Here is a 15,001-nt window from a genome sequence, read left to right as displayed (position 1 = left end):
GAATCCTTGTATAATTCAGACTCCATTTGTATTGCACACACAAAAAAAATTCTTGATTGTATTGTTTTGGTGAATTTACAATTTTGAATGTCAAATTTTCTTAAAGGGCAATCTTAAAATGGTTACTTTGTTCTGGTCCCTCCAGGTATCAGTCTCTGAGATGAAAGCTGTGGCAGAAGAGCAATTTGGGGAGCTTCATGTAGCAGTCAGGAAGGCCCAGGAAGATGTACTTCTGTTTCTAGAAAAGAAGGAACAGGTTGCCCTGAGTCAGGCCAGTGGCATCAAGAAACACCTGGAAAGCAAGTATGCAGAACTGGAAAACAGCAGGCATGTGCTGGAAAGGATGGCCAACATCACCAATAATGTCCTTTTCTTGGAGGTATTACAGTATGGATGAGACAAAAGGATGGGCAATTTATTAACCTGCCTTCTTCCCTGTGGGCAATTATTAAAGGCTACAATTAGAGTCCTCTGTTGTTGTTGTTGTTATTGTTTTCCCTCCATTGAGACAATCATATGATTTCTATTGGTTTTGTTGTTGATATGGTTTATCCTACTGATAGTTTTCCAAATATTGAACCTGTCTGCATTCCTGGCATAAATACCACCTAATCATAGTGTATGATACCTATTTTGCTGTAATCTCCATGCTAATATTTTATTGAAAATTTTTGCATCAATATTCATTAGGGAAATTAGACTATAGTTTTCTTTCTCTGTTTTGGCTCTTTGTGGTTTAGGTATCAGCACCATATTTGTGTCATAAAAGGAACTTGGTAGGACTCCTTTGCCTATTTTTTCCAAATAGTTTATATATTATTAGAATTAATTGTTCTTTAACTCTTTGGTAGAATTCACTTGTGAATCCATCTGGCCCTAGGGATTTTTTTTAGGGATCTCCTTGATGGCTTGTTAATTTCTTTTTCTAAGATAGGGTTATTTAAATATTGTATTTCCTCTTCTGTTAATCTGGGCAATTTTTATTTTTAAAATTTTTATCTATTTCACTTAGATTGTCAGATTTACTAGCATACAATTGGGCAAAATAGTTCCTAAAAATTGCTATAATTTCCTCTCCATTGTTGGTGAATTCATCTTTTTCATTTTTGATAGTAGTAATTTGCTTTTCCTCTTTTTTTAAAAATCAAATTAACCAATGGTTTCTCTATTTTATGGTTTCTTTTTTTTCATAAAACTAGCTCCTAGTTTTATTTATTAATTCAACTTTATTAATTTTTCCTTTGATTTTTAGGATTTCCAATTTGGTGTTTAATTAGGGATTTTTAATTTGTTCTTTTTCTAGGTTTTTTTTAGGTTGCATGCCCAATTCAAGTGTTTAGAGATATACATTTTCCCCTAAGTACTGCTTTGGCTGCATCACATAAATTTTGGTATGTTGTCTCATGGTTGTAATTTTCTATAATGAACTTATTGATTGTTTCTATAGTTTATTCTTTGACCTCATTCTTTAGATTTAGATTATTTAGTTTCTAATTAATTTTTAGTCTATGTTTCCATGACCCTTTATTGAATGTAATTTTTGTTGCTGTGTGATTTGAAAAGGATGCATTTAAAATTTCTGCTTTTCTGCAGTTGGTTGTGAAGTTCTTATCCCTAAAACGTGGTCAATTTTTGTGTAAGTGCCATGTACCACTGAGAAAGAGATATATTCCTTTCTATTCCAATTCATTTTTCTGCAGAGGTATATTATATCTAACTTTTTAAAAGTTCTATTCATCTCCTCAACTTCTTTCTTGTTGTTTTTTTTTTTTTGTTAGATTTATTTAGTTCTGAGAGGGGAAAGTTGAGGTCTCCCACTAGTTTTACTATCTATTTCCTCCTTTGAGTCATTTAACTTTTCTTTTAAGAATTTGGATGCTGTATTATTTGGTGCATATAGGTTTAGTATTGATATTACTTCAGTGTCTATGATACCTTTTAGCAAGATGTAGTTTCCTTACTCATCTCTTTTAATCAGATCTACTTTTGCTTTGTCTGAAATCATGGCTGTTGCCCCTGTTTTTTGTTTTTTTGTTTTTTTTTTTTTTAACATGAGCTGAAGCATAATAGATTCTGCTCTAGTCCCTTATTTTAACTTTGTGTGTGTCCATCTGTTTCAAGTGTGTTTCTTATAAACAACATATTGTTGGATTTTGGATTTTAGTCCATTCTCCTCTTTGCTTTTGTTTTATGGGTGAGTTCATCCCATTGACATTAACAGTTATGATTACTAACTATGTATTTCCCTCCATTTTATTTCCCCCCTTCTTTATCCTTTTCCTTCTGTCTTCCTTCACCCTGTCCCTCCTCAAAAGTCTGTTTTGCTTCTGACAACCACCTCCCCTAAACTGTCTTCCTTTCTATCACCCTCCCCTCTTCTTTTATCCTACTTCCCAGTAGGGAAAGATAGATTTCTACACCCAACTGAGTATGTATATTATTCCCTCTTTGAGTGAATTCCGATGAGAGTAAAGTTATTATTATTACCCACCACCTCTCCCCATCTTCCCCTCCATTCTAAAAACTCTTCCTTTCATGCCTCTTTTATATGAGATAATTTACCCCATTCTACCTCTCCCTTCTCCCTTCTCCCAGTGCTTCCCTCTTTCTCACACCTGTGCCCTCTGTCTATGTATACTCCTTCTAACTGTTTTTATAATGAGAAAGTTCTTAGGACTTACAAGTATCATCTTCCCAGTAGGAAATGTATACAATTTAACCTTTTTTTTTTTTCTAATTTCTAAAATGTATATACATAATAAAAAAGAAAAAGAAACACATTATAAATTTAAATATTAAATAAGAAAAAATGTCATGTGCATAACAGAACATAGGAGAGGATTCAGAATATATAGCAATAATTTTCCATTTTAAGAAAGGGTATATGTTAAATACTGTGTGTTAGGTTGAAAGCTGTCCATCTTTTCTTTGCTTCCTTGTAGGTTTTCTTTTGTTCTCTCCTGTACATTTTTTTATTTTGTTCTTTTTTTCCCACTTTCCTCCCCTTCTCCCCCGGCTACAATTAAAAGTGGATATATATATATATATATATATAGATAGATAGATAGATAGATAGATAGATATATAGACATGTACATACTCATATACATATACATACATATATACATATACATACATACATATACATATATGTATACTTTCCTTAACAGAGTCTACTCCTAATCTTTGTTTTTATGTTTGTGCATATCTCCTTTTTTCCTATCTCCCCTAACTCCTCTACTTATACTGCTACCTTGCCCTCCTATTACATAACCTACCCCCCCACAACAATCCCTCCCTTATCCTCCCCTTCCCATACATCAGAACACCCTTTTGTATATCCCTTTGACCTATTCCTTTACCCTCCTCTCTAAAGATCCCTTCCTTCTCCTCCCCAAAATCCCTCCCTTATCCTCCCATTCCCATAAATCAGAACACCCTTCTGTATCCCCTTTTTAACCTATTCTCACCCTCCCCTCTAAAGGTCCCTCCTTTATCCTTTTCCCCCTCCCTATCCCCTTAGAGTTTCATTCTTTCTAAATTTAAAATACTTTTATACTCTTCTAGATGTATATGTATTTTTCCCTCTTGAACTCATTCCCAATGAAAATAGGTTTCCAGAATTAACAGCCCCCCTCACCCATCTAATTCCTCTGTATTGGTTCTTCCTCTTGAACCTCATTTGTGTAAGATAATTACTTTTAGCTGTTCTTGAACATTTTACTTTTCAAAATCATTATACTCAGGTCTACCCCAATCTTTCTTACAAGCTACCTAATTACTAATAACAATCTTAGACATATGTTTTACATTTTACATACATAAAAGGTAAAGAGTCTGTCCTTATTGAGTCCCTTGTAATTAGTTATTGGTATGTACCTTATATTTCTCTTGGCTCTTGTATGTCAAATCTTCTATTAAGTTCAGATTTTTTTAAAACAAAGTCCTGAAAGTTTGACAATTCATTAAAAATCCATTTTTTCTTTCACTCAGAATTTTGCTTAGCTTTGCTGAGTATGATGTTTTTGGCTGGAAGCCAAGTTCTTTTGCTCTTGGATATATAATGTTCCAAAACCTGTGATCTTTTAATGTCACCACTGCTAGGTCTTGTGTGATTCTAATTGTGATACTGCCATATGTAAATTGTTTTTTTTTCCTGTTGATCATAATATTTTTTCCTTGAACAGGGGGTTTTGGAATTTGACTATAATATTTCTGTGGGTTTTCCTTGTAGGATCTCTTTCAGGTGGTGATTAGTGGACTTTTTCTATTCCTACTTTCCCCTCTTGTTCTAATGCTTCAGGACAATTTTCTTTAATTATTTCTTGTATTATTGTATAAAGATTCATTTTTTGATAATAGCTTTCAGGTAGTCCAATTATTCTTATATTTTTCTCTTCTTGATCTGTTCTCCCAATCAGTTGCTTTCTTATGAGAGGTTTCACATTCTCTTCTATTTTTTCATTCTTTATATTTTGCTTTTTTATTTCTTGATCTCTTATGGCTTCCCCTTGCCCAATTCTAGTTATCAAGGAGTCATTTTCTTAAGATTCTGGATCTACTTTTCTAATTAGTTGACTTTCTTTTTATAATCTTCTTGTTTTTCTTGTATTGTTCTTATTTTTCTTTTTAGTTTTTCCTCAATCTCTCTCATTTGATTTTTAAATTCTTTTTAAAGTTCTTCAATGAATTCTTTTTGGGCAGGTAACCATTTGACATTACTCTTTGGGGTAGAAGAAGGTTTCTTTGCTTCAGTGTCCTCCTCTGAAGATGAATCCCAGTATTCTCTATTCCCATAATAGCTCTCTGTGGTTGAATTCTTTCTCCTTTGCCTGTGCATATATTTTTTGGTAGTAGTTTAATTTTTATAATCACCTCTAGTCCTGTGGTATGGGAGATGGTGTCTCTGGCCTCAGATCCTCTTCAGTTCTCCCCTCTCACCTTGAACTTAAACTAAGACCTCCCACCCCCTGTAAGTGTCCACAGCCAGCAGCATCCCACCCCACTGCTTCTGCACTCATTGGGAGTGTGCTGGTTCTTTCTCACCTCCACCACATCTCCACAGCACAGCTGGGTCTGACATTCTTTGTCAGCAAAGGTTCTCTAGATCTTCCCCAGCTCAGATGCCCAGCTCCCCTCACTGTCCTGAGGGTAAAAATTCCTGTGGCTGGGGCTGAGGCAGCCTCCAGCTAACCCTAGGGCAAGACTCTTGTTGTTTAAGCTGTCCCTAGCAAAACCTTGTCCTAGGATTTTTCTTTAGATCTTCTCCAGTTGTCCCAGCTGCACTGGGCTCCAGGTCTGACCACTGCCCTGCTGAGTCAGACTCTTCCTGCTGACCTAAATTGTTCTAGGCTGGAAAATTGTTTCACTCTGACCTTTTGTTGGTTCTGCTGCTCCAGAACAGACTCCTGTTCTGCCCCTACACTTATTTATTTTCACCACTCTATATTCGCTCTGAGGTGCTATTTTATCTCTTTTGTTGAGGAAAATCTTGAGAGCTTGAAATTTTCTGATCTACTCTGCCATCTTCCCAGAATCCTCCCAGTTTAACCTTTTTGAATTCTTTATTAATTCTATTTCATGTTTACTTTTTTATCCTTTTCTTGAATTTTGTATTTGAACGTCAGATTTTCTATTCAATTCTGGTCTCTTCCTCAGGAATGCATGAAAACCTTCTATTTTATTGAATATCCAATTTTTTCCCCTGGAAGATTATACTCAGTTTTGCTGGGTAGATGATTCTTGGTTGTAATCCTAGCTCCCTTGCCCTCTGGAATATCACATTCTAAGCCCTCTGATCCTACAATGAGGAAGCTGCTAAATCTTGTTTTATCCTGACTGGCTCCATGATATTAGAATTGTTTCTTTGTGGCTGCTTGCTGTATTTTCTCCTTGATCTGGGCGCTCTAGAATTTATAATATTCCTGTTAATTTTCATTTTGGGATCTCTTTTAGAAGGTGTTGAGTAGATTCTTTCAATTTCTATTTTATCTGCTGGTTCTAGGATATTAGGGCAGTTTTCTTTGGTAATTTCTTGAAGTATGATGTTCTTTTTTTTTTTAATCATGATTTTGTTTTTCCAATGAGATATTTCACATTTTTTTTCTCCTTATTCTTTTGACTTTGTTTTATTATTTCTCGATGTCGCATGGAGTCATTAGCTTTCCCTTGCCCAATTCTAATTTTTAAGGAATTATTTTCTTTAATAAGCTTTTGTATCACCTTTTCCATTTGATCAATTCTGATTTTTAAGGAGTTCTTCTTTTCATTGGATTTTTGTGCCTCTTTTACCATTTGGCCAACTCTGTTTTTTTAAGGTGTTATTTTCTCCAGTATTTTTTGTGCCTTCTCTACCAAGCTGTTGACTTTCTTTTCATAATTTTCTTGCATCACTCTCATTTATTTTTCTCATTTTTTTCCTACCTCTTATTTGATGTTTAAAATCCTTTTTGAGGTCTTCCAGGATTTTTTTTTTTTAAACTATGACCAATTCCCATTTTCCTTTGTAGCTTTCTTATAGCTGTTTTGACTTCATTGTCTTCTGAGTTTGTCTTGCTATTCCTTGTAACCATAGTAACTTTCTATGGTCAGGTTCTTCTTTTGTTTTTTGCTCAATTTTCCATCCTATTTCTTGATTTATAACTTTATGTTAAAGTTGGGCTCTGCTCCCAGGTTGGAGCACTATCCCAAGCTTTAGGCCTTTCTTGCTGCTATTTTCAGTGCTACCTCTGGGGGTCTGTAAGGTTTTTGGTTCTTCCAAGGAGGTATGATTTAAGGAGAGGTGTGGTCACTGCTCTTCTGGCCCATGCTCTGGTCTATGAGTGACCACAAGCACTTTTCCCTAGAAGTGTGACCAGGGCCCCTGTACTCATGGCCTCAGGCACTAGTGAGTAAGTGCGCATCTTAGCTCTAGAATTGGGACTTGCAACTACATATGGGCAATGTGACAGGGTCCTGCACCCAGTGTAAGCAAAGGGTCCCTTGTAATCCTTCTGACCAGTTGTCCTACCCACTTACCATCTGTGAGTTGAGAACTCCTGAAGCTGCTGCTGTCGCCGATGAACTGCCTCTAAAGTCTGTTGCTAGTGGCTTGGCTGCATTGGGCTCCAGGTCTGACCACTGCCCTGCTGAGTCAGACTCTTCCTGCTGACCTTAATTGTTCTAGGCTGGAAAATTGTTTCACTCTGACCTTTTGTTGGTTCTGCTGCTCTAGAATTCAATTTGAGGTGTTATTTTGAAGCTTTTTGGAGGGTAACTTGGGAGAACTCAGTTGAATCCCTGCCTTTGCTATGCCATCTTGGCTCTTCCTCCTTTATTTTGTATTCTCAAATGAGCCTACTCTCTACTTTCCTTTTTTCCCTTCCAATGTTTGTCTCATTTAGGTCCCTAACACACTGTTATGACATACCTGTTATCCACCATATTGTTTCATATAGTCTAAGAGTTTAAAGGTCATGTATTCTAACCCATATCCAAGAAGAAATCATCTCTGAACTATCTCTACCAAGCAGTTAAGGGAAACTTCAAGGTTTCCCTTAAAGTTTTCCAATGGTGTTTCCTTTTTAAGTCCCAACTAAAATCCATGCCTACCAGTAACCTTTCCCAACCCCTCTTGATTTCAATGCCTTCCCTCTGTAATTATTTTCTATTTATCCTGTATATAACTTTTTTGTAGATATTTGTTTGCGTGTTGTCTCCCCCATTACATTGTAAGCTGCTTGAGGGCAGTGACTGTCTTTTGCCTTTTTTTGTATGTCTATCCCTTAGAAACATAACTGGCACATAGTAGGCATTTAATAAATGCTTATTGATTGATTGGTAGGAAATTTCTTTCTTTCTGAGGTAACCTATTCCATTATGAATAACTCTTTCACATTGAGCTGAAGTCAGTCTCCCTTTATCTTCTACTCATTGCTCTTAGTTTTGTCCTCTGGGGTCAAACACAACAAATGTAATCCTTGCATATGACATGTATTCCCTCATTTTATTCTTGAGGAGAAAATTCATATTTCCTTCAAATAACCTTCAACATGACATGGTTTAAGTTCCCAGTGGAGACAGTACTGGACCTGGAGTCAGTAAGACTTGAGTTCAAATTTGGTCTCAAATACTTACCATCTGTGTGACTCTAGATAAGTCATTAACCTCTGTCTGCCTCAGTTTCCTCAACTATAAAATGGGGATCATAATAACACCTACCTCTCAGGGTCGTTGTGAGGATCAAATGAAGCAGTATTTGTAAAGCACAATGCCTGTCACATAGTAAATGTTTAATAAATCCTTGCTCCCTTCCTTTTGCCCTTTCCCTCACCATCCTAGTTTCCCTCCTCTATATGTAATGCTTAAGTCATCCCTGGAACTAGCACCATATACTATCCTACCCTTTTTCTTACAATCCTGTGACACTGGCCTCCTTGCTTTTCTTCCAGCAAGGCACTCCATTTCCTGACTGGGCATTTTTACTGGCTGCCTATATGCCTGGAATTATGTCTTCTCATTTCTGCCTCCTGGTTTTGTTAAGTCTCAGCTAAAATCCCTTTCCTAATTCCTAATTCCTTAATTCTGGTGTCCTCCCTCTATTAATTATTTCCAATTTATCATGTATATAGCTTGTCTGTACATAGTTATTTGTATATTGTCTATGAATTTCTTGAGAGCAGGAGACTTGTGTCTTTTTTTTTTTTAATATCCCTAGCATGTAGGCCAGGGCCTGGCACATAGTAAGCACTTAATGTTCATTTATTGACTCACTGGGCACTGTGCTAGGAGCTGGGGACTCAAGAATAGAAATGAAACAGTCTCTTCCTTCAAGGAACTTACATTCTATTAGGGAAGGCAACTTGTAAAAAAAAAAAGTATATAAATAAAAAACAATTTTTCTCACGGAGAGGGCACTAGCAACTGGAGGAATCAGGAAGGGTTTTATGCAGAAAGTATTGCTCGAGTGAATTTTAAAGCAAACAAAGGATTTTCAAAGGGAATGGTGAGATAGGAATGTTGTAGGCATATGAGCTGGGGGGGGAGATCCAAACAAAATACACATAGATAGATTTAAGATCTATCATGGGTGAGGAACAGCAAAAAATCCACTTGACTGAATCATAGAATATGGGAAGAAGAGTAATGGAAAGGCAGATGGGGCCAGGTTACAAACGACTTTAAAACTAAGCAGAAGAGTTTATATTTGATCCTTGAGGCACTAGTGAGTCATTGAGTCTCCATTGATTGGATGTCAGGTAAAGGCAAAGAATAGCTTCAGGAAAGGTAAGACATCTGATGATGCCAAGCCTTAGCTTTGTATCACTTCCACCACCTGATGACTTCATTCCTACACAAGTGCTGCCAAACCAAGGTAGAAAAAATCATGTACTCTTCTTATTGAGTCCACTACAGATTTATGTTACACAACTTCAACTGGGCCCTCACTGATGCTAGGCAATTCTTCTACACCTCTCTTATCAACTCTGTATCCCATTCTCCAAAGTGGCTCTTGCAAACCTTTTCATCCCTCTCCAAACTCTCTATGGCTCCTCCTCCCCCTCTCCTCTCAGCTGAGACCCTTGTCTCATACTTTGCTTTAAAAATTGAGGCCATTCATCAAGAGCTCCTTCTTCTTTCTTCCTTTTTTCATATCATTCAGATGTTTTTTGTCACTAACCCCTCTTTTGCTCTTGTCTTACTTGAAGAAATGGCTTACTTCTTGCCAAGGCAAACCCTTCTACCAACACAAACAAACCCATTTCATCCCATCTCTTCCAACAGATTACCCACTCTGTAATCCCCACTCTCTCACTGATCTTCAATGTCTCCTTTTCTACTGATTGCTCTCCTACTTCCTAAAAACATGACCAGGTCTTATGCATCCTCAACAAACTCTTACTTGAATCTTCCATCCCCATTAACTATTATTTTATATCTCTTTATATCTTCGTGGCTAAATTCTTTAAGAAGGTTGTCTACTATTGGTTGTCTACTATTGTCTACTTTGAGAAGGTTGTCTCCACTTCCTCTCCTCTCATTCTCTTCTTAACTTTGCTTCCCTCCTAATCTTGGTTGCATTGACTTTGTTTGTGCAAAACCTTGTCAACTTGATGTAATCAAAATTGTCCATTCTGCATTTCATAATGTTCTCTATCTCTTGTTTGGTCATAAATTCTTCCGTTCTCCATAACTCTGACAGGTAAACTATTCCTTGCTCTCCCATTTGCTTATAGTATTATATCTAAATCAAACCACTCTTTTTTAAAAATTATTTTATCTTTAATTGATGGAATAAAACAAGCATTTCTATAACATAGTATAATTTTTAAAAAGATGATTGCATTTGAAACTGCAAATCTATTATGTGTAACTTGCTATTCCTTTTAAATATATAATAAAATTATCATGTAAATTTCTTTTTTTTCCCCTTCTCTCCCCCCGATCCCACCCTACAGATGGCTACCATCAGACACAATTAGGTACACATACGTAAAATTATTCTATGCATACTCCTATTTATCAGTTCTTTCTCTGGATGCAGATAGTGTCTTTCTTCATATGTCTTTAATTTTTCATTTGTGTGTTTATAACAGTCAAAATGACTTAGTCACTCAAAGTGGTTTTTAAAACAATATTGCTGTTCCTGTATACAATGTTCTTTTGGTTTTGCTCATTTCACTCTTCGCCATTTCGTGCAAGTCTTTCCATGCCTTTCTAAAATCATTGAGCTCATTATTTCTTATAGCACAGTATTATACCATCACAACCATACACCACAACTTATTCAACCATTCCCCAATTGATGGAGACTCTTGCAATTTCCAGTTCTTTGCCACCACAAAGAGAGCTGCTATAAATATCCCACTTACATTCAACATTATAATTACTATTTGTGAATTTCCCTTCATCTTGTCTTTAATTTTCTTTCTCAGCCTCTCTTTTTACTCTATCTCTGTTACCTTATTTTCTGCCCCCACTTTCCCAATCCCAATCCCAAAAGCCCCTCCTCATCCTCTCCCTCCACCCTTCCAAATCCCAATCTATACACCCCTCTAAAAGTCCCTCCCCCTATCCCCCCTAGTTTTCTTACCTCTCTGACATGTTCAGAAGACTTCTACACCCTTCCAGATGTACACACTATTTCTTCTTCGACCCAGATGAAAGTAAGGTTCCAGTATTACCAGCCCTGCACCCCTACCTGTTTCCTCTGTATTAGTTCTTCCTTTCATGTCCCATTTTTATAATATAATTGCTCCCTTTTACCTTTTCCTACCTAATTTTGTTTTTAAGAATCACCCTATCATACACAACTTAGCCCCAATCTTTCTTTCAAACTATAATGAGGACTGTTTTAAGAATACTGGTAACATTTTCATATATATAATAAGTGAAGAGTTTGACCTTAATAAGTGCCTTATAATTTGTCTTTAATGTTTTCTTTTTATTTATTATATGACATGTTCCATTGAGTTCTGGTCTTTTTGCTATAAATACCTGAAAGTCTTTCAGTTTGTCCAATGTCCATTTTTTTCCATTCAGGATGATACTCAGCTGGGTAAGTTGGTTGCAACCCCAACTCTTTTGCTCTTTGAAATATAATGTTCCAACACCTACAGTCTTTTAGAGTAGAAGCTGCTAGGTCTTGTGAAATCCTGACTGTATTTCTGCAATATTTAAATTGTCTTTTTTTCTTGTTGCTTGCAATATTTTCTCCTTAACCTTAGAGTTTTGAAACTTGGCCATGATATTCTTGTAAGTTTTACTTCTGAGATTTCTTTCAGGTGGTGAATGGTAGATTTTTTCTACCTTGTTCTAGAACTTTAGGGCAATTTTACTTAATAATTTATGGTAACATTGTATCCAGATTCTTTCTATTCCTAATTCTAGTGCTTTTCCTCTATTATTTCCTATTTATCCCATATATAGCTTGTACATATTTGCTTGCTTGTTGTTGCCTCCATTAGATTGTGAGCTCCTCAAGGGCAGGGACTGTCTTTATTTTTCTTGTTTGTTTGTTTTTTTTGCAACGTAGCTAATATGGACATATATTTTGCATGTCTTCACATGTATAATCAATATATTGCTTGCCTTTTCAATGGGTGGAGGAGGGGCAGGAAGGAGAGAATTTGGACCTCAACTTTTTTTTTAAAAATCATGTTAATTTTTTAAAAATGTAATTGAGAAATATTTAAAAAATAAAAAAAAATTTAAAAAATAAGTAAAGTAACTCCAATATTCAAATAAAAAAAAAAGAGATTGCCCATGAGCATGTCCATGTCCATTATATGACTGATGCTTGCTCACTCCCATGATGGTCAATATAAATCCTAGAGTGAATCCTGAATATTGAAACTTTTGGTGGTAATTCAATCAAGTAATATAGTATATAACATTTTATTTTGGCAGCTTCAGTAATGTCAGGCATTAGTCTTTCCTCTGGGAATGCACTTATGCAAAATGTTTGCTCCAATATACCTCTGTAACTAGTGCTAAACTTATGCAGTAGAAATTTGGACGGACCCAAGAGGATCAATACTCACCAGTTTGGGTTCTTGAGGGTCAGATAATAGCAGTAAGGAGTCAATTAAAGAGTGAAGCAAGAAGCCTTTATTCTGGCCAGTCAGGGTAGATACCAAGGCAGAAGGTATATACAGTAAGCTGGGAGTAAGGGGCTCCTTTTACACAATTTTTTAGGGTAGCATTCATTGACTAAACATTATTCAATGTATCATTATGTGAAACAAAGAAAAGAAAGATGGCCATAAAACATAGATAGCCATTCTTTTTTTATGCCAAAATGAGTAGTGTACTTGTTGAAGAAAAATGTATGTTATTAGTTACAGGAGATACATAAGGAGTTATCCTCTTAGCTAGTTTTACTAAATCAGAGAAAATTACCTTCAGGTCAGACAGGGAGAACTTTCCCAGGGCTCTGGAATCCTCTACCTTTAGCAACTGAGTTTTTTTGTACTGATAAAAAGAAAAAAGGATACATTGTAGAGCACTTGAAGTTGCTGCTGGCCTTGCAGTTCAGTAGGGGTCATTTACCACAAAATGGTTAATACAGAACAAAATGGAGGTATCATGCCTAAAGCAGGGCTATTTCTAAGGAACAGAGGGTCTGTGTGTTAGAAACGTGTCAGGGAAGTTCATGGTGCAATAACAGGGTTTGGCAAGATGAGGGTAGCAAGGAAGTTCACTAGAAGCTGTCTTCAGAATATTTGCTAAAGTCAATCTCTGGGGGGTTATCTGGAGAGGGTAATTTTATTTACTTCTCCTACACTTAGTAGCTGTAGAGAAGTAATGACAGTTGGAAGAGGCTCATAACTATGTAATCACATAAAAGTAGTTACCCTTTAAAACCTTTCTGAGCCTTTATTGCCTCATATAGATCAACTCTATCCAAATTCTAGAAGTTAAATTCAAGAGGTAATTGAGCCAACACATGTTTTGTTTGATCTTTCTTTTGTCCCCATCTGTAGGAATACTGTAAGTTTAAGAAGAATATTGAGGATAGTCCTTTCCCCAGTGTTCATACCGGATTAAAGGAAAAACTTTCTGGTATACAAAAGGTGATCATGGACTGCACAGAACATTTAATCCAGCTTCTGCAGAACTACAAGGAAAAGCTAGAAGAGTTTGCCAAGGAAGGTAAAATCTCTCCTGACTATGGAAAAATTTAAAGAACATGGACCCAATTTCAGAGAGAGAAAGAGAGAGAGTGAGTGCAACAGAGACAGAGGGGGTAAGGGAACAGCTAGGAGGAAAAAGGAGAAAGTGGAAAGAGAAAAAGGGAAAGAGAGGTACTAGTTAAGATATGTCTTTGCCTATAGCACTTCTCAGCCTTCCTGGTATTGTTTTTTGGCCTAGATCAATGATTCTATATATAGGGAGAACTCCCAATGTAGAGATAATAGGAAATTCCCTTCACTAATGCAGCTCAGCAACTAGCCTATAATTTACAGCCTTAGAGAATTGCCAGGGTACTGGGATGTTAAATGACTTGCTCATGTTCACATAAGTAACAGTGAAAGTCAGCACATGTTCACAGATTTATATAATTCCAAAACTGAAAGTAACCCTAGAGATCATCCATCTACTCTGACTTTATTTTAATAGAAAAAAAATTATAATGCTTAGCCAACAGTTTTGATTTTACCCCATCACTAATCTAACATTAAATACTACCTCTTCCTCCTCCTACTCTTAAAATAGCAACTTATTAGTTAAAAGAATGTTCTCTATGTTTTCTGTTAGCCTAACTAGACTGTACAGTCACCCAGATTCGGTTTCCTTGCCAGTTGTGGCTTCCTACTGAAGTTTCCAATGTATAGGCATTGTATATATTTGTGGGATCAGCACATGATCTTTTTCTTCAAGCTGGCTAGCAACAAAGCATATCCCCTGCATAAAAATGTAAATGGAGCCCAAAACAACCACAAAAAAATTGTCAGGGGCAGCTAGGTGTTACAGTGGATAGAGCTCCAGCCTTGGAGTCAGGAAGACCAGAGTTCAAATCCAGCCTCAGACACCTGACACTTAATAGCTGTGTGATCCTGGACAACTCACTTAACCTTGATTGCCTCACCAAAAAGCAAAAAAAAAAAAAAAAAAAAAAATGTAAATGGACCAAGAAGAGGTTCAAACCATATTAAGTGTCCCAGTTCCTTCTCCATCTACCTTCCCCCTAGGAATTACATTGTTGATATGTCAAGCAAAGCAAAGCATATTTTAAGTTCCTCATCCCTATAGTTAACATTAGGGAAAATGCCATACCATTAATAAATATTGTTCCTGTGGCTTGTTATACCTGATTTTCCTGCTGGGCAGTGTGAGACAGAGTTTGATTATTCTGTCCCCAAGCACCAGCACCGTTTATTGCTATGGTTCTGAACTAGGCCTTTGACCCACTCCAGCAAAGTCTTGCTTACAGAGAGTGAGTGTGATATATATGTAGCAGTGGGGAAAATAATCACACACACACACACACACACACACACACACACACACACACACACAC

General features: G+C 36.5%; 1 protein-coding gene across 3 annotated transcripts in view; it reads left to right on the top strand.

Moving 5' to 3' along the window:
- TRIM16 (tripartite motif containing 16) overlaps nucleotides 1–15,001 on the top strand; it is a 41,171-nt gene that overhangs the window by 10,783 nt on the left and 15,387 nt on the right. For all 3 annotated transcript variants that reach the window (XR_003567179.1, XR_003567178.1, XM_027840659.1), the window contains exons 3-4: nucleotides 146–379; nucleotides 13,464–13,632. Coding sequence is in view for 1 of the 3 variants with exons in the window: in XM_027840659.1 (XP_027696460.1) it covers nucleotides 146–379; nucleotides 13,464–13,632 (403 nt within the window). In the remaining 2 variants the exon portion in view is untranslated. The remainder of the gene's footprint in view (nucleotides 1–145; nucleotides 380–13,463; nucleotides 13,633–15,001) is intronic.

This window comes from Vombatus ursinus, unplaced genomic scaffold (assembly GCF_900497805.2).
Source record: "Vombatus ursinus unplaced genomic scaffold, bare-nosed wombat genome assembly UNPS02004704.1, whole genome shotgun sequence".
NCBI lineage: Eukaryota > Metazoa > Chordata > Mammalia > Diprotodontia > Vombatidae > Vombatus > Vombatus ursinus.
Note: the sequence above shows the minus strand (reverse complement) of the source record. Positions and strands in the feature narration are given on the sequence as shown.